General features: G+C 38.9%; 1 protein-coding gene across 1 annotated transcript in view; it reads left to right on the top strand.

Annotated features, from left to right (window-relative positions):
* HHLA1 (HERV-H LTR-associating 1) overlaps positions 1-20,470 on the top strand; it is a 62,855-nt gene extending 42,385 nt beyond the window's left edge. The window contains exons 12-14 of the mRNA XM_044684314.1: positions 10,649-10,805; positions 15,442-15,524; positions 20,427-20,470. Of these exons, the coding sequence (XP_044540249.1) occupies positions 10,649-10,805; positions 15,442-15,524; positions 20,427-20,470 (284 nt within the window). The remainder of the gene's footprint in view (positions 1-10,648; positions 10,806-15,441; positions 15,525-20,426) is intronic.
* Positions 20,471-20,942: the final 472 nt, after the last annotated feature.

Genomic DNA, 20,942 nt, shown 5'->3' with positions numbered 1-20,942 from the left:
ATGTAATCCTTAATAATAATCCTAGAAATAGAAGACTCATGGGAACATGGATGAAGTATATCCACAAAGTTAGGCTGCCACTACTCCCTCAGGCCACCTGGCAAAGAAAAGTCTACTTGGGCAACCCAATGTTTGCCATTCTTGTCCACAATGAGAAAAGAAGAGCACCTTCCTGCTCTTTCTAGAAGAGGTAGACAAGAGCATCCAGAAACAAGGGCAATGTCAATGCTCAATGAAATCCTTCTACTCCCAGTCAGTCTAGGTCACCTATTTAGACATAGTGCCCCCTTAACTCTGGAGGTAAAGTCACAGGGAAAGTGAGAAAGAAAGGATAATCTGACTCTCATAAAGTGAACAGATTGAGTTCACCCCTCCTTAAGTCCCAAAGTAATGAATCAAGAAAGTTCTACTCCATAGCAATGATAGAAACTCATCTGAGAATCATGTCCACTGATGGGGAGGAGGGAAAGTTTATTTTATCCCTTTCCTCTCCAGACAACCTGATAGCATCAAGTACCAACCATTAATCAAAAATGGGAAAGAATGAGAACTATGATATTAGGTGTCATGCAAAAACATCTAGGTCGTAGAGTAAAGCTGGAGAAATCACAGAATACTCTCCATTTAGTGTGTTGATGATATTCATCATCATGTCCACCGTGTTATCAAATATGGAAGGAGCAACAGATAACCAATAACACTCAAATATGTTCACCATACCTCAACCACAGAACTCAAAAGTTTCAATATTAATTTTGGTAATAATACACATAGAACTAGTTACCCAAAAATCTTTTGCCTTACAGTATTCCTGTGATGTCCATAGGCTAAGGATTATTATTATCATAGTAAAGTTGAATAACCCTGGGTTTGGGAAAGGTAGAATGACTATCACATGGTTACCAGACTAGTATGTTTGTGAGAGGAGAATAGAACATACATATATCACAGGATCATAGATCTGGAACCCAGAGGGACCATCTTAGATTTGGGATTATCTAGTCAAAATCTCTCACCCAAAGAAGTTAAGTGATGTGCTCATCCATTATCACACAGCTAATAAGGAAGAGAGCTGAGATTTGAATACAGGTGCTGGCTCTAAATCCAACATCACTGTTGCTGTTTCAAGTCCCCTCCTTTCTTCTATTATACCTCCTGAATTGCTTCATCATACCTGTGTCACAGGACAGAGAAACCATCTTTGCTAGACAAGTTGGTATTCAATCCTCAAAGCCATTTTTAGTAGGGGTTTAGAGGTGCAAAGCACAAGGAGAATCACACTAGATGGTTATTCCCTACCCACACCTTTGCATTTACTATCTTTGTCCAAATGAAATGTGATTACAAAGAACATCTGGAGTAGATGACGATAATGGTAAGAATCATCATAGTGAGAGTAATGACAACAAACTAGCACTTACATGTAACTTTCACTTCTTCATAAATGATCCTGTGGTTACTTGGCAACCATGTTACATCCTCCAGATCCTATTCCACACCCGCCACTCAAGCTAAATGTCTGGCCTTGACTAAAAACTATGTGAGGTTACATTTTTTTTCCTCATTTGATCTTCACAACAACCCTAGGAGGTAGGGGCTTTTATGATGTCCCCTTTACATATAAAGAAACTGAGGCTAAGAGAGGTTAAGTTACTGTCCCAGTGTTACACATTTAGCTAATAAGGGTCTGTGGCCAGATTTGAAGGAGCCAGTTCAAATCAGTGACATTCAGCTTGAGGGGTGTGTGTGCAATGGAAGCTGGAGGATGTAATATGGTTGCTAAGCAACCATGGGACCATTTACATAGAAGGGAAAGAGACATTTAAAGGCAAGTGATTATTTCATAGGATTATAGATTTAAAGCTAGAAGGATAATAGAGGATATTGAAACCAATCTCCTTTTACAGATGAGGAAACTGAGGTCTAAGGAAGCGATATGTTAAATAGATGCTAAATGCTGGATCTGAGATTTGAACTTGCATCTTCCGCCTTTTCTGCTTTATGCCTCTTCCATTCTGAACAAAATGAAAAAGGAACCTCAGATCACTTTTAGCACTAGATAACAAGGTCACCTCTTTCCCCATGGACCTGAAGAGCTTCTGCTAGCTGGTATCCAGGCAGGGAGATACCATGCCCCCTTCCAGCCTTTACAGTTCCCTCAGGCCATCTTAGGCTATCCATCAATAAACTAATTCCACTGCTAGTCTCTTTCTTCTGGTAACTAAATTCTCCAAAGGCCACTTTGCATTTACAATTCAAGCACCTCCCCTCCAAGCCTGATTGATGGCCCTAAGGATTACACTCCAATTGCACCCTGCTGTTTTTCATAACCCTCTCTAACTTCTTACATTTCTGATAACACCGTGTTTCTGACATACCTGTCATTTATCACAGGTTGCAGAAGCCTTCCATCTCTGCAGAGATGGAGGTTGAGGATGGGGGAAGGAAAGAATTTCATTCTTCTCTCTGAGCTTACTCGGTTCTGTTAAGGTCTTCAGAGACAGCTTTAGCTTTGTTTTTTAAGGAAGATGAGTACAAAATGTTCAGCCCCTGCATCTGGGGCCTCTGGTCTGTTCCAGTAATATGACAAACTTCCAAAACAGGCAACAGAGAAAGAGATGTCAAGCAATCAGTCAATGCCCTCAGGAGGAGACTTTCTGAGCAAGCAAAGATAATCAGGCAGCTCACTTTATATAGCACTGATGAGATTAGTATCCCCAGTTTACAGGCAAGAAAACTGAGGAGCAGAGAAAGGAAGTGACGTCCCTTTAATCCTTATAGCAATTAAACTTCAAAAGCAAGAATTAAACCCAGTGGAATACAGACTCCTTCCGTGTAACTCTTTCATTTCTGAAATATGAGTATTTCATGAGTATTTCCATCTTGAATATATATATATAAATAAATATATGTATATATACATATATATATAGGATTCCTCCCAAAAGTCTTAGTATAATTTTAATCTTTAAATGCTTAAACTTTAGGATAGTTTTAAGCTACTGAAATTTAAAACTACAGCAAGACCTTTGAGATACCCCATAGCAGTGATGGTGTACTTTTTTAGAGATCAGGTGCCCAAACTGCAACACTCATGCCCATGTGAACCTCCCAGACTTTTCCCCAGGCAGGGAAGGAAGGAAGCACTCCCACTGGGCTGCTGGGCAGGGGGGCAGTTCATGTGAGAAATGTCCTCTGGCAAAAGTGGAGAGGGAAAGGGAGCAGCCCTTTCCTACAGGAGCCTGCAGGGGCATGCCTTAGGTTGGCCAACATGGTCTATACATTCTTATACATTAGTGAAAAAATAACATTACATCCTTATTCTTTGATTAGTATATTGAAGTTCTTAGAATCATAAATTTAGAAATAGTTTAGATAGATCAACATCCCTGTTTCATTTTCTTTGGTAGACTTATATTATCTTGCACATAATAGGAACTCAATAATTATAGTTAATGTTGAAATCCAGCTCTCTCCTAGTTCAAGCTGAGGGATTCTTCACTCTAGCATGCTTCCTCTAATACATTCAATCCTCTATATCCTTACCCAGAGCATTCTCTATGAATAAATAGTAACATAAGGCACAACTTTACCTGGTCAAAAGGGCAATAAAAGAGATGAAGGAAATAACTTCTTCAGGTTCTCCTATTTCTATGAGGCTATGAAGAGACATCTATTTTATAAGAAGGATGAGAGGATTCAGTTAGAAGACCTAAGTGAGGTTTTCTCAATCCTTGAGGACAGAGACTATTTCACCTTTTGTATCCCCAGTGTTTCAGCATAGTACCTAGGATCTGGACCTAAAAATTCAGTGGTAGAGGGAACTCTCCTCTACCAATGCAGATTGGCACCTTCTTGGAACATTAAAAGGTGAAATTAATTGCCCAGGGTCACACAGGCAATATGTGCCATAGGCAGGACTAGAACCTGCATTTTCCTGGCTCTGATTCCTGGCTTTGATCTCTAAAATCTCCATCCACCACGCTACATTGCCTTTCAGTCACATACTAAGTACTTGAGCACCTGGTGGCACAATGGATTGATTGCCAGGCTTGAAGTCAGGGGAACTCATCTTTCTGAGTTCACATTTGGCTTCTAACACTTAGTAGATATATGACCTCTGGGCAAGTTGCTTAACCCCAATTGCCTCAGTTTCTTCATCTGTAAAATAAACTGAAGAAGGAAATGATAAAGCACTCCAAAATCTTTGCCAATGAACCCCTAAGCAGGGTCAGGAAGAGTCACACATGATTACAATAACTCAACAACAACAAAAAGTAGACACAATAAATTCTATCACTTGTTAATGATACGCCCTTAGGGAAGTCACTTAATCTGAATCTATATCTTCATCTGTAAAAGTATAATGGAGAAAAGATTGGATTTAAAGTGAGTTTAAATCCCAGTGCTTCTCCTTACTATTCTTGTGACCTTGAGAAAAGTCATTCAAGCTCTGGGCCTTAGTTTCTTGATCTGTCAAACATAGAGATTAGATAAAATTGCCTGTAAAATCCTGCCCAGGGTTAAATCTAAGATCACATAAATAATAGTAACTGCTTTATCCAAGGCTAGACCTTAATGATTCTCAGTGGACTCAAAAATAGTCATTAGTGTCAAATTATTCCTTGTTGTTTAAATCCCTCCAGATATTTAGCTCCCAGAACATAGACGGAGTTATGTGTTTTCTTATAAAAATCTCCCTTTTATCTTTTTTTAAAAATAACCTACATGAGAGTGTTTTATAAGACAAAGCACTACATTGGTTGTGTTGTTATTATTATTATTAATATCTTTATATTAAGCAGAAGCATCTAGGTGGTATAATAGATGGAACACTAGACAACCTAGATTAGAATTCTGCCTCAGATATTTACTAGGTAGCCTTATTTTCCACACCTGTAAACTGAGGGAATTGGACTTGATTCCTGAGATTTTCTTCTAGCCCTAGATCTATGATCCTACAAACTCCAATACACTAATGGAAGAATAAGGACACAATGTTAATACTTTCAATTCATGTATGAAAATGCATAGAATATCTCAAAAGTCTTACTATAGTTTTAAGATTAAAGTTATGCTACACTTTAAACTATTAAAGATTAAAATTATACTAAGATTTTGAGTAGATTTTTAAATGTGTCTGAGGTCAAATTTGAACTCGAGTCTTTAGAGCCAATGCACCAACTAATTGTCCCAACAACAAATTATGTGTATGTGTGTATGTATATGTGTATGCAAATTCTGACATGTATTAGTGATAGAAATAACCACATTGATAGTCAATGGATTGCACCAGGAATCCAGGAAAACAAGTTCAAACCCAGTTTCACATACTTACTAGTTATCCAAGTCATTTAAGCTCTGGTTACCTCAATTTTCTCAACTGTAAAATGGGGATAAATGTAGCACCTATTTCCCAGCCTTATTATGAAAATCAATACAAGGTGGTATTTAAAAAAAAAAAAAAAACTTAGTCCTGAGCCTGGAACATAATTGGTACTGCACAAATGCTTATTCCCTCCCTCCTCTTCCCTACTAACTACCTTGTACTTACTTTGCATAAATGATGCAAATGCTTAATCTCTCTCCTCCCCCTCTCTCCACCAATTACCTTGTATTTACTTTACATAAATTATGGATCTACTTAAATGTGTCCAAATTTGTTTCTCTCTCTTCCATTCCCAAAAGAATATATACTCACTCCCTGAGAGTAGAGAGAATTTTTGTCTTTGTATCCCCAGTGCCTAACACATTACTTGGCACAGATTAGATATTTAATTATTTTTATTGGTTAATTGAATAATGAGGACAGTAGTACTTGTTCTTTAAATCAAGGAGGTGCTAAAGCTGGTTTAGGAAAGTCAATTGTTAAATTTGCAGTGTGAGCATTTACACTTCAAACATCATCAAATGCTACAAGTCAAGGCTTTACTTATTCGTTTTGTTGATTGTCTAATCCAGTGATAGGGACCATTTAGACCAAGTGTCCACACTGACCCTCACACCACATGTGAGCCTCCCCAAAACCAGGGGATGGAGGAAGTGCTCCCATTGGGCTTCTGGGCAGATGGACAGGTGATTTGAAAAATGTCCTCAGGCAGGATGGAGAGGGGCAAGGAAGCAGCCCCCTCCAGCACCTGTGCCATAGGTTTGCCAACACAGGTCTAGAATTTAAAAGGTGATGGAAGGGACAACTAGGTGGCTCAGTGAATTAAGAGCTGTGCCTAGAGATAAGGGGTCTGGGTTCAAATCAAAGCCTCAGACACTTCCTAGCTATGTGACCCTGGGTAAATCACTTGACCTCCATTGCCCAGCCCTAACCTCTCTTCTGCCTTGAAACCAAAACACAGTGTTGATTTTTAGACAGGAGGTAAGAGTTTTTCTCTTTTTAAAAGGTGAGGGAGAAAGGCAATAGTGCAGATTAAATTTAAAATTTGTGCTGTGTGTACATTTTGGAGGACCGCTCGGTAAACATTTACCAGGAAATTCCCAATTAAATCCCAGGATGGTTGGAACTAAAAATAAAAATAAGCAGGTAAATAAACATAAGCCATCTGAATGATTAAAAGGAAGATGCCCAGGTTTTAATTCATATAAACACTGGCTAGGATTGACTAGTGCCTGCTTTAATTCCTAGCCCCTGAGCTGCTTTCTGAAAGACTAAGCTCAAACTCTTTCCTTAGCCTAGCTGAGTCCCCCAGTTGACAACACTCCCAGCATCACATTCGTAATTCATTTCACATTTTCTTGGACTTGACCTTGAGTTTTTTGCGTGTGGTTTCCCCCCACCCATCCTCTACCTATCAGATGAACAGCCAGAGCTGTCTCTCTTTTCTGTCCAGACAGTTTCCATAAGAGACATAGTGTTACAAAGCTATCTCTTTCAAACTAATTGCTCCCTTCTCTACTTCCTGCCAGTGGATGCCATTCTATATTAACTTCGTGTCAGCATCAGGCAATCAGGCCATATTTCAACAGACTGTTATTAATCCAGAGGCAACCTGCATAATCCTTCCTTTCACATAACATACGATCACCCCAAACCTGAAATGAATGGGGCTTTAAGACACAAAGATGTAATTATTCTGCTGAAGAGACTTTCCTCAATTTCTAAGCATTCTACAGATATAAGACCTTCTGGAGGGAGAAATTCAGAGTGCGTTAAGAGAGGGGAGTGAAAATGAAGGTAAAATAAAGCCAGTATGATTTAATACAAAGATCAATCAGTTGACACAAATTTATTAAACACCCACTGTGCAGTTAAGCACTGTACTGAGACTAGAAAGGAAATCAATATGCTAATCTCAGACCTGCCACTAGTTCTTGTCCTCAGTTTCCTCTTTTGTACAATGAGAGTTAGACTAAATTATCTCTAACTTTCTTGCTAGCTTCATATTATTTTTTTTATACTAAAGTGTACATGGTGGGTAACTAGTGATTCAGTGGTTAGAGTGCCAGACCCAGAGAAAGGAGGTCCTGGGTTCAAATATACCTCAGACACTTTCTAGCTATGTGACCCTGAGCAAGTCACTTAACCCGCATTGCCTAGCTCTTACTGTTCTTCTGCCTTGAATTCATACGTAATATTGATTATTGATTCTAAGACTGAATGAAAGGGTTTAAAAAAACAAAAAACTCACCAGCTACTGTTTAGGACTAAGTCTTAGACACTTACTAGCTGTATGACCCTGGGCAAGTCACTTAACCCTGTTTGTCTCAGTTTCCTCATCTATAAAATGAGACAGGGAAGGAAATGACAAAATACTCCAGTATCGTTGCCAAGAAAGCCCCCAAAAACTTAGTCCTAAATAGTAGTTCACATTCTAGTCATTTAATAATAATAATAATAATAATAATAAGGAGCATTTAGATATCTCTTTAAAGTTTGCAAAGTGTTTTACATATAATTTCATTTGATTTTCATATAAATCTTGAGAGGTAGGTGATATCATTAACTTCATTTTACATATAAGAAAATAAGGGCAGGCAGTTAAGTGACTTAAGTGCCCAAGGTCATATAGATAGTAAATGTTTGAGGCAGGATTTTAATTCAAGTTTTCCTCACTCTAAGTCTTATACTCTATCAATTGTGCCACCTAGCTGGTGGAGGATGGCCAGGATGGTGAGTTGACTAGAGACATCATAGAATGTCAGGCTGAAGAACTGAGGATGTTTGCCCTAGAGAAGAGTAGATTTCACAGAGGCATGATAAGAAAAAACTTCCTAAAAAGGTATTGTTCAGTCATTTTCAGTTTTCAGACAAAGATATTTGCCATTTCCTTATAAAGATCATTTTACAGACAAGGAAACCAAGACAAACAGGGTTCAGTGATTTCCCTGGATTCACAAAGCCAGTAAGTACCTGAAGTTGGATTTGAATTCAGGTCTACCTGACTCCAGGTCTGGCACTCTATCCATTGTGTCACCTAGCTTTCTAAAATCTAAAAGAGTTAGAGCTATCTGGGAGCAGGTGGCTGGCTAAATGAATTGAGAGCCAGACCTAGAGACCAGAGGTCCTAGATTCAAATTTGATCTCAGATACTTCCTAGGTATGTGGCCCTGGGCAAGTCACTTAACCCCCATTGCCTAGCCTTTACTACTCTTCTACCTTGGAACCAATACATAGTATTAATTCTAAGACATAAGGTAGGGGTTTCCTCAAAAGTGGGATCCTTTGCCTTAAGAAGTAGGGGGTTTCAAAGATCCCAGCTTTTGGAATAAAAACCCACTATTTGACAAAAACTGCTGGGAAAATTGGAAAACAGTATGGGAGAGATTAGATTTAGATCATCATCTCACACCCTACACCAAGATAAATTCAGAATGGGTGAATGACTTAAATGTAAAGAAGGAAACTATAAGTAAATTAAGTGAATATAGAATAGTATACCTGTCAGATCTATGGGAAAGGAATGATTTTAAGACCATGCTAGAAATAGAGAATATCATAAAATGTAAAATGAATAGTTTTGATTGCATTAAATTAAAAAGATTTTGTACAAACAAAACCAATGCAACCAAAATTAGAAAGGAAGTAACAAATAATTGGGGGAAATCTTTACAACAAAAACCTATTGACAAAGGTCTAATTGCTCAAATTTATAAGGAGCTAAATCCATTACACAAAAAAATCAAGCCATTCCCCCAACTGATAAGTGGACAAGGGACATGAATAGGCAATTTTCAAATAAAGAAACCAAAATTATCAATAAGCACATGAAAAAGTGTTCTAAATCTCTTATACTTAGAGAAATGCAAATCAAAACAACTCTGAGGCACCACCTCACACCTAACAGACTGGCTAATAATGACAGCAAAGGAAAGTAATAAATGTTGGAGGGGATGTGGCAAAATTGAGACATTAATGCATAGATGGTCGAGTTGTGAATTGATCCAAACATTCTGGAAGGTAATTTGGAACTATGCCCAAAGGGCTAAAAGACTACCTGCCCTCTGATCCAATCATACCACTGCTGAGTTTATACCCCAAAGAGATAATAAGGAAAAAACACTTGTACAAAAATATTTATAGCCATGCTCTTTGTGTTGGCAAAAAATTGGAAAATGAGAGGATGCCATTCGATTGGGGAATGACTGAACAAATTTTGGTATCTGTTGGTGATGGAATGTTATTGTACTAAGAGGAATAATAACTGGAAGAATTCCATGTATACTGGAAAGACCTCCAGGAATTGATGCAGAGTGAAAGGAGCAGAACCAAGAGAACATCATATACAGAGACTGATACACTGTGGTAAAATCGAATGTAATGGACTTCTGTACTAGTAAACTTATGAGAAAGAACACTATCCATATCCAGAGAAAGAGCTGTGGGAGCAGAAACAGAGAAGAAAAACAACTGCTCAATCACATGGTTCTATGGGAATATGATTGGGAATGTAGACTCTAAATAATCACCCGTGCAAATATTAATGATATGGAAATAGGTCTGGATCAATGACACATGTAAAACCCAGAGGAATTGCTTGTTGGCTATGGGAGATGGGTGGAAGAAGGGGAGGGAAAAAACATGAATCAAGTAACCATGGGAAAATCTAAATTAATTAATTAAATAAATGAACGAATATTCCTATTTTTTTAAAAAAAGAAGTAGAGGGTTTCAAATCCCTAGGTATCTTTCATCAGAGGCTAGATGTTTCACTTGGTCAGGAATATTATTGTACAAGTGTTTCCTATAAAAGTAAACTTTAGGGGGCAGCTGGGTAGCTCAGTGGATTGAGAGTCAGGCCTAGAGATGGGAGGTCCTAGGTTCAAATCCAGCCTCAGACACTTCCCAGTTGTGTGACCCTGAGCAAGTCACTTGACCCCAATTGCCCACCCTTACCACTCTTCCACCTAGGAGCCAATACACAGAAGTTAAGGGTTTAAAAAAAAATTTTAAGTAAACTTTATATAGTTTATCTTTTAATTCCTTTTCAATAGCTCCAAGATTTTTGGATTATCTGAGACTTTATGTGTTCATGAGGTTGCTTTCAACAGCAACCCTCTTAGGAATCTCTATTTTACAGATGAGGAGAACAAATCCCAGAAAGATTCTAGTGGTGACAATCAAAATCATGGCTAGCCAGACACAGTAGATCTTCTAATGCTATTTTCACTCTGCTTCATTTCTCTGTATGTCTTTCAGGATGTCCACAGCCACTGCTTAAAGACAAAGACATAATGGTCTCTCCTCTCACCCTTAGCCTCCAAAAGATAAACCCTTGTGTCATGGAACTATGCCGATTTTTTCAACTATGCCTCTGTGTTGGTCAAAAGCAATATCCAAGAAAAGATACGATGAGGTAATCCCGGTTGCTATTTTTTTGAATATTTTCTTTTTTCTCCTCCCCCTTCCTCTTCCTCCTCCTCCTCCTCCTCCTCCTCCTCCTCCTCTTCCTCCTTATGATTGGCATAAAATGGTGGTTCTTGCCATTTTAGTAACTGCGTAAATGACTTAGGTGAAGTTTCAAGAATGCTTATCTGTGACATCTTCTCTCAAGACTCACAATCCAACCAAAAATCATAGACAATTTAAGCAAATCCAAACATTTATCCATTGCCTATTACTACACGTAAATCATTAGTTTCCATTAATCCTTCGAAGGTATAGTTGTTAGCACCTCCATTTCCAAGTCATGCCATGATGTGTGTACCTCTCTCACTTACCTTTTCCACTTTTCTTTCTCCCTTGTATATTTTGTCTTCTCCTTTAGAATATAAACTCCTTGAGGGCATAGATTGTCATGTTTGCTTATATTTATATCCTGGGTGCTTAATGCAGTGCCTGGCATCTAGAAGGCATTTAATACATGTTCTAGCTCTCATTCATTCATGATTTGGCTTAGGGATGCTTAGATGATTAGATCAAGAATATTGCTAAAACCAGTTCTGCTTGCGGATTGGTGTATGTTGGTACTCAATCACTGACTAGTTGTTAACTAGTTAGCTGTGTACAAGGATAAGGTTTGAACTTCTTTTCCCCATATCTCATCACTAAGGTTTTTAGGAGATGGGAAAGACAAAAATGCACAGGTTTGGGAGATATAGACTTGTAGCGAAAGGGAGAGAAGGGGATGGTTATTAACAATCTTCTATTTTTTTCGAATGCTACACATGAATAGTTATAGAAGCCTTAGTGGATACTAGAGATAGAACAGGGGGATGGCTGGAGAGAAGCAGCTGGGACACGAATGAAGAGCATACAAACATGAAAAGGAGAGAAGGCGGTCATTTGCTAGAATATAAAAAAGTTATCTCCATTCCCACCAGTAGGGATCAGCCTGAAATGTTCTCTTTTCCCTTAGGTTTCTATATATAAAGGCAGCTAGGTGGTACAGCAGAAAAGTGTGATATTTGGAATTAGGAATACCTAAATTTAAATCCTACCTCATCTACTTATGATCTATGTGACCCTAGACAAGTCACTTACCTCTGTTTGTCTCAGTTTCCTAATCTATAAAATGCAGATAATAACAGCACCTACCTGTCATGGTTGTTGTAAGAAACAGATGAGTTCACATGGGTAAAACTCTTTGCAGACCTTAAAATGAATATCTAGATGTTATCATTCATTTCATATCCTTTCACAGGTCTTTGTCCTAAAGCCAATTGATTATTTTTTTCTAAAAATTATGAACAGATTTAATTTCTGGCTTTACATTGGAAAAGAAAGTGAATCAAGAAGAGTGAATGCTGTTTTCAGACTCCTGTCTATGACCCCCTGGATTCCCATCCCTCTACGCCTAATGGAATTTGCTGAGGGATAGGTCAGAGAGGTCTCTGCCTCCCTCCTCCAAAAACATACAAATCATAGTTCTTCCAAAGGCTAATAGCAGTCATTCTCAGAGCCAAATGAATGGGTCAGTGACAGAAAATTGAAGAATGAGTCCTGTAATGTTTCAGAAATTTTGTCAGGGGATTTTTGCCTTCCCTGAAATGCTGACATAACTTTCTTTTCACTGTAATTTTCTCTTAGATGCTGCCATAAACAGAATAATAGAGAGGGGGAAAAAATAAACACTCCTATTCTATAGTCTTGGGAGCCAGTCTACCTCCAAACCTTTAATATCATTTTCAAAGTCTACTAAAAGACCAACTGGAAATAGAATTGATTGATTGATTCAAACCTGTGGTATAGTAGATTGGGATTCAAGAGACCTGGAATAAGTTCCAAGTTTGCTATTTACTATCTTTGTAAGTGTGGACAAGTCATTTCACGTCTATACACCTTCCTTTATAAAGTAAACTCACAAAGTTATTATGAGGAAAGTGCTTTTAAAATCTTTTTTTTAAATCCTTACCTTCCATATTAGAATCAATATTGGATAGTGGTTCCAAGGCAGAAGAACAGTAAGGGTAGACAATGGGGGTTAAGTTACTTGCCCAGGGTCACACATAGCTATGCAGTGTTTGTGGCCAAATTTGAACCAAGGACCTCCCATCTCTAGGCCTGCCACTGGGTCCACTGAGACACCTAGCTGCCCCATGCTTTTTAAATCTTAAAGAAATATGGCAATTCAATATAATTCACTAGTTATTATAAATATTTTTCATCTATTTACTACCCATGATCCCTTAGTCCTTCAACAGATGCCCTCATTCCCTCTCTATCTTTGCACACTTTTCTCAGAAGTGACCTTAAAAGGGATTTTGTTTAACCCCTTCATTTAACTAAAGAGAAAATGGAGGTCCAGAGAAGTGAAAAGAAAGGTCTAAGGTCATACAGATGAGTCATTTATTCAATAAATATTTATTAAGCATCTATTATGTGCTAGAAACAAAGTAAATAAATCTCCTATTTCCTCTATCTAAATAAATCAGCCCACAATGATTTAGCAAGGTCTTTAGAATTAGAAATTGAGAGAAGATGGAGAAGGGAAAAAGAGAGATCACTCCACCTTAAGGGCATTTGCAGCTCTTTTTTAAAGAAAGAATGATGATTACTGTTAAGGGAAAGAATAAGGCACTTCTGGCAAATGAGCTGTGGTTCTGAATTGGGAGAGGAGAAAATATGCATTGAAAAGACAGGACAGGTAGGTAGCAGGGCATCTCCAGAATCCCAAAACCCAGAGACCAAGATGAAATGGGAAGACTAGTTGATGGAACAACAAGGTGGGTGCAGGAAGTCCATCCTACATCAAGAATCTAAGATTCAGGGAGAGCCAGTATGATGACCATTTGGTTCACTCATCCTTGTTCTTTCTAGTAGAGATAGTTGCATTCTCTATTCCTGCCGCATTCTGAGTCTCCCAAGCCTCCTTCAGACAGAGTTGCCCTCTTTGATCAAGAGCTCATGTTCCAGAATCATCACCAGAATTCCAAGGACCTGCCTCAAATTTTAGTAGAGCTTGAATAGGAGTGGCTCGGTGTCAGTCAAAGATATAGCATGCCCTGGCATAGTCGAAGCATAGACAGGTCATCCGAGTTGAATAAGTTGAAAAGCCAGGTGTCTGGCCTGACCAAAGTAGGGAGGAAAAAGAGTGTGATCCAGACCCTGAATTTATTGGATCCAGATAGCTGATAGTAATAAATGTTCAGACAGAATAGTCTGTGTTTATTTAGAGAGGCTACTGCTGACTGATGGCGATAGAAGGGTTCGAATGTGGCTGTGGGCTTGTTAATTCCTTCTGCTGGCCTGTGCCTGGGTGTAAGCGAAGGAGCAGACAGCCTTCTAAAAGATACCAAGGACAGAGTGCCAGACCTGGAGTAGGAAAGATCTATGTTCAAATATGGTCTCAGATATGTTCTAGCTGGGTGACCCTGAGAAAGTCACTTAACCCTGATTGCCTATCTCTTGCCACTCTTCTGTCTTAAAATTGATACTAAAACAGAAGCTAAAGGTTTTAAAAAAAAACTAAACCAAAAGTATGCCAAGAAACGTGGTGTCTTCAGAAAGGGGGGAAAAAAGCCTAGGTTGCAAGTGCATTGGAAAACACCTAGAATGTGAAAGGAAAAGATCCAGGTTCATAGGATTAGAGATTTGTTTAGGGAAGAGATCTTAAAAGGAATTTTGTTTAATCTCTTCATTTAACTAAAGAGAAAATTGAGATCCAGAGAAATGAAATGAAGGGTCTAAGGTCACACAGATGAGTCATTTATTCAATAAACATTTATTAAGCACCTACTATGTGCTAGAAAGAAAGTAAATAAATGGAAGAGCCATTAGTAGAATCCAGGTCTTCTGATTCTAAATTCACTGATCTTTCTACTGCTCTACAACAAAGAAAAGGTTTGAGGAGAGCCCTGAGGAAATGGAAGACTGAGAGGGAAGGTGACTAGAGGAAGGATATGGTTCAAGCTTTCTGTAGGGAGGTGTAAAGCTGTGGAGTCTGTCCGGACCAGGGCAGAAGAAAGAGTTAGAGAAGAGACCCTCCTGCCCTGGTGTGATGGTACCTGAAGAGACTCTAGGCTCAGAGACTGTAGCTTGGTTTGGGAAAAGAAGCAGGCAGAGAAGTAAGGGGTGAGAATTTCGTCCCCATCATTCCCATTCTTCAGTACATGGGACACAGCTCCAGATCTGCCCACTCCCAAACCTTTCTATGAGTAAGAAGGGCTTTGCTTTATGATCATAGCATGATTGATCCTCTTACCAGCAATGGACAACGTTTGTTGAGAGCTTCACGGGAATGGCTAGAGCCAAGGGAAACCCTGATGCTGGACTCAACAATTCTGTGGCTCTCTGGAGCCCCCAGAGCTGGATTTATATGTGGCCACCTGTGCCACCAAGACAAAAAGCACTCAGAGCTCAGCGTTGTCTTATGACTTGCGTGCTAGGAAAGCAATCCCAAAATGAAGGCCAGTAGATTCTAATTAATGCCTGGCTACTAATGAAGCAAGCCTTTACCTAACATATTTTAAGGAAGCCCACTAGGCTGCTCTAAGCATAAATTCCCAGTTGTTGCAAGCTAGTCCCTTCCCTGACTTACATTAACTCTCCAGGTTCTGCATTGAATACTATTCCTGGTTCTTGAGAAGTGCAACCTACATTTGCCAGAGGGTAACAAGGATGGCTCATTCTCACAGTAAGTATACCATCTGATGCCCTAATGTCCTTACTTTAGTTAAAGTTACCTTAGTTACAACAAATACCATTACCAAGAAAGGCTTTGTATAATAGGACTCCCATAAAATCAATCTTGACCTGATTATTAATAATGGCAAGTAGTTGGGAAGACGTGAATTCAAAACCTACCTTAGATATCTACTGCCTGAGTGACCTTGGGCATGTCACTCAACTTTTCATGTCTTCAGTTTGTCATCTGCAAAATGGGAAGATAATTCACAAGGCTGTGTGAGGGTCAAATGAAATAATATATGAAAAATACCTTTCAAACCTTAAAGTATGATATAAATGCTATAATTAGAATTATTATTAATTCTAAAGAAAGTAAAATAATCGGTACTCCCTCAGGGTCATGTTCATGTAGGAATCACTTTCTTAATAAAAACAAAAGGAAAAAGAAAACAAGCTAGATGTCTAACAAGGGCGTAGAATCCTAGAATTTCTACTCAGGAAATGAGCAAAGAGAGGTTGGTAGAAAAGAGTCAGGAATTCACACAAACTCTCCCAAATTCCCCTCCAGAAACCTTTAAAATAACTCTAGGAATCAAATTCTGGAACAATAAAGCTGACAAAAGAAAAAGCAAAATAATTTCCTGCCTGAGGTGAGCAGAAAGGGTCTGTCATGCCAGGGCTGTGGTCAAGCTTGCAGCACAGTGAGGGCCAGACTGGCAGCGATACCAGCAGCTGTAACAGAAACAGCAGCAGTTTGGGCAGCTCTTAGCCCATGGATCGTATCACTGGTCAGCAAGATATAACGGGGGATCTCTTTTTTGTTCTGGGTTCAAGACCCTTCGGCATTGCCCATTCAGGCTGCAGTTCCAGGGTGAAGAGGAGCACTGGCCACAGGGGATCAGGGGCCCTTGGTCATATCAAGGGTGGAGAAGTCGTTGCAGTCATTCACAAGGGAGCAGGGCCTACTCAAGTCACAGTTCCAAGTCGAAAAATAACAGTAGTACTTGTGGTAGTAGGGGATCAAGGCCCCTTCCTGGGTAAAGACCAGAGTATATGCCAGGAAAGCAATGACTACAGCTGTTCTGAGATAACGCCACCTTGGAAGCACCAAAAGATTACAGGACCCCAGAACTTGCAGCATGGAAAACCTAAAGCCTGGGATAGTGCCCCCTTCACCCCAGGAGCAGAGCCCAACCTTAACACAAAATTAAAAGTCAAGAAATAGGCTGTAAAAATGAGCAAACAATAATGACAAAGAATCTGACTATACAAAGTTACTTTGGTGATAGGGAAAATCAAAACAAAAACTCAGAAAAAAGACTTTGAAGTCAAAACTGCTACAAGCAAAGCTTCAAAGAAAAGATGTGAATTGAATATGAGCCCAAAAAAAATGTCCACAGGGGCTCAAAAAGAATTTTAAGAAGTAAATAAGAAAAGTAGAGAAGAAATTGGGGAAAGAAATGAGAGTAACGCAATAAAATTATGAAAAGAGAGTCAACATTTTAGTAAAAGAAGCACAAAAAAAATAAAACACTGAAAAAAGGAAATATTTAACAAAAACAGAATTGGGGAGCAGCTGGGTAGCTCAGTGGATTGAGAGCCAGGCCTAGAGACAGGAGCTCCTATGTTCAAATCTGGTCTCAGACACTTCCCAGCTGTATGACCCTGGGCAAGTCACCCCCAATTGCCTAGTTTTTAACATTCTTCTGCCTTAGAGCCAATACATAATATTGGCTCTAAGGCAGAAGGTAAGAGATTAAAAAAAAACAGAATTGTTCAAATGGTGAAAGATACAAAAAAAAATTCACTGTAAAGAAGAACTTCTTAAAAGGTATATGGGAACAGCCAGGTGGCTCGATAGAGCCAGGCCTACAGATAGGAGGCCTTGCGTTCAAATTTGGCCTCAGACACTTTTTAGCTGTGTGACTCTGGGCAAGTCAATTAACGCAGTTGCCTATCCTTTACTACTTTTCTTCCTTAGAACTAATACTTAGTATCAATTCTAAGAGAGAAGATAAGAGTTTTTTGTTTTTTGTTTTGTTTTTTAATTTTTATTTTGAATATTTTCCCATAGTAGCATATTTCATGTTCTTTCCCTCTCCCTCAAACCCCCCTAACCCCTCCTTAGCCAACATACAATTCCACTGGGTTTTACATGTATCATTGATAAAAGACCTAATTCCATATTATTGATAGTTAGACTAGAGTTATCATTTAATGTTTTGTTTTTTTAAAGGAGAATCGGACAAATGGAAAAAGGAAGCAAAAAAGTTTACTGAAAAAAATTATTTCTTAAAAATTAGAAATGAGAATGTGGTTCAGTCATTTCAGTAATGGCTACCCTTCAAGACTCTATTTGGGATTTTCTTGGCAAAGATATAGCAGAGATTTTGCCAATTCTGTCTAAGCTTTCATAGATTTTTAAGATTTTTCTTATAGGTTTTCTAGCTTTCTATGTTTTATAGACAAGGAAACTCAGGCGAACAGGTTTAAATGACTTAAGTGCTCAGAGTCACATAGCCAATAAGTGTTGGAGTCTGGATTTGAATTCTGCAAGATGAGTCTTCCTGCCTCCAGGCACAGCACTCTATCCACTGCACCACCAGAGATAGGTACTGGACAATAATAGGGAAGTTAGAAAAAGAGCCTGGGAGCAAAAGATGATGAGTTTGTTCTGGGATGTATTCATATATACTGCCAGTCAGTTAAGAAATGCTTATTGATTAGATATTAGAGATGAGCAAGTTGCAGCCAAAAATAAGCCTAAGGATATGAAGAAGGTAAACTGAGTGTTGTCATTCACAGAAAGTTTGGGGGGAAATCCTGAGCCTGATTTTGAACTTTATGAGATGCTACTAGGTAGTTATGTAGAGATGGTTTAAGGTGCTTTGGAGATTGTGGTTTGTAGTTTAGAAGAGCAGTGAGGATTAGAGAGTCATCTGCCTTGAGTTTTTAGTTCAAACTATAGGAGTAAATGATAGAGCTAAAGAAGAGAGTGCAGGAAGGAAAAAGAGCAAACACAGTCAGTCAGGTTTGGGATCTCAAGCATTACAAAGCTTCGTATTCTGTTTATATCACCCCAGCATTAATTAATATCATACCTTCCAATATGGTGGACACTTTTATGACTGAATACTTGCCAGACACCCATCTCTGCTAACTGCCCCAAAGAAGTTGGTTCTCTCCAGCCTGACCTCAAGATGATGGGAAATTATTAAAGGCTGAAGATATCTGGGGCTATTTGATAGTAGATGAAGGGATCTAGTGCCTCCTAACAGTGTATCTATCTAAAGTAAGCAGATAGCTAAATTGAAAGGTTGACAGAATCCTTTTGGAGTCATGGATTGCTTGGGTGGGTGTCCATCAGTGGCACTAGTTATCTTTTTCAGCCCTGCCTGGCCAGCCTGCATCCAGACCTTTATGGAACAGGAACTTTCTAGAGTTGAGGAGAGGACAGAGATCAGGAGAGGAGACCAAAAAGGAGCAGATAGAGAGGTTAGAACAGGCAACACAAATTATATTGAGTAGTCATTAAATGATCATCTTTTTATGATCATTCAGAAGATTCTCCATTTTGAACATCAGTCATCGGAATAGGTGATTCTGATTCCATGAGCTTTCTGGTTGAATTCTGGATAGATCAAACTAACCAACAAGAGTTTATTTAGTCCCTATTACAGGCCAGGCTTTGAGCTAAAAGCTGAGGGGAATTTACTCTATCTGGACTTTTCATTATAACGGAAAGCATTTGATATGGTTAGCCTTTAGAATGATAAGGGCCCTGGAGAAGGGAGCAGAAAGGGAGGCACTCAGTCTAGATCACCCATAAAACCATTTTGTAACAGGGATAATTTGACACTAAAGCATCCCCAGTTGGATTATGCATGTTGTCAAAGCCCAAATTGTCTAGAGAAAATGGCCCAAGAGTAATTAGCCCCTCCTTCACCAGATCCTCCTTAAAACATACTCAATTAGTATGTACATAGAGCTAATCTGGACTCTAAGCATGACTCAATGTGTGCTTTATCCAGAACAGATTACTTTCATAACAATAAAATCTTAATCACAGATTTATAAATAGAAGAGACTTTAAGATTGAGAAGGATTCTATCCTTCTAAGTCATCTTGTCCAACACTCTCATTTTCTAAATGGAAAACTGAAAGTCAAAGTGAGAAACAACACAACCAAAATCATAAAGTAAAAGAGAGGTTAATAGGTGGTGTAATCGATACGCTTTGGACCTAGAATCAAGAAAAGTTGAGTTCAAGTCCTGTCTCTGATACTTAGAAGTTGGGTGATCGTTGGTGGGTCACAACTTTTTTTTTTAATCTTTAGATTTCTAAAAAATATTTAGAATAAATATTGTGTGTTGGTTCCAAGGTAGGAGGGTAGTAAAGGCTAGACAATGGCGATTTAGTGATTTGCCCAGGGTCACACAGCCAGGAAGTGTCTGAGGACCCCCATCTCTAGGCGGGCTCTCAATCCACTGAGCTACCTAACCACCATCAGGTCACTTAACTTTTCAGGATCTCAAAAATGGAAGCAACAATTATGTCCATCTCTGAAGGTTATTGTAAAGATCAAATTACATATATATGTGTGTATACATACATATATGTGCATATATATAAATATTCATGCCCCTGGACATATACATATGAGTGTGTGTGGTCAGCAAGTTTCAAAATGCTACATAAATGAAAGCTATATTATTAGTGGCAGAATCTGAGCTAGTTTAGGTTACCTTACTTCTAATATAGAGCCCTCTTCCACAGTCCCACTGCCTCAGTACATGATGGATGGAGCACACTGAAGTCTGGCATTGTTCCCAGAGTCACTGCAGTTGGACACTACATTTCTCTCTAGTTGTTCTATACCAGTGATTTTCTCCCTCCTCTTCTTTTTCAGCCTTAAAGCAAAAATGTCTTTCAAACATCTGCACATCTGTCTGAGGCCCTGAGAGAAACACTGAAGCAGAGCTCTGAATTTGTTCCACCTTCTTGGCTGTTCTGCCCAAACCACAGTGCTATCAAGATCACCACCAGGAACTGATTTGTTTGTTTGTTGCCTTTGTTGTTGTTCTGGTAGTGGTTTTAAATCAGCCCTTTGTTCTCTCTCCCTGGTATGTTTGGTGTCAGGCTGCTGGGAGAGGGGTAAACACAGATTAGACACAAAAAGCTGTCCAACCTCTTTCACATTCATAAACACATCAGTTATGGGCCTGTAGATAGAAGGTCCTCTTGGACCCAGTAAGATCAGTTGGGCACAGAAGATAGATGTCAAAATGCCTCAGAAGGCAAACCCATCTCTATAGTAGAAAGTGATGTCTCAAGAAGCTTGTAGGTAGGACAAAAATGCATCCCATGGTCCTTTACAAACCCACCAGGGAATTTCCCCTTTGTTTTCATGTTGTTTAAAGAGGCA

The sequence above is a fragment of the Gracilinanus agilis genome, chromosome 1 (genome assembly GCF_016433145.1).
Source record: "Gracilinanus agilis isolate LMUSP501 chromosome 1, AgileGrace, whole genome shotgun sequence".
In the NCBI taxonomy this organism is placed as follows: domain Eukaryota; kingdom Metazoa; phylum Chordata; class Mammalia; order Didelphimorphia; family Didelphidae; genus Gracilinanus; species Gracilinanus agilis.
The sequence above is the reverse complement of the archived record's forward strand: the minus strand, read 5'-3'. Positions and strand labels throughout refer to the sequence as shown.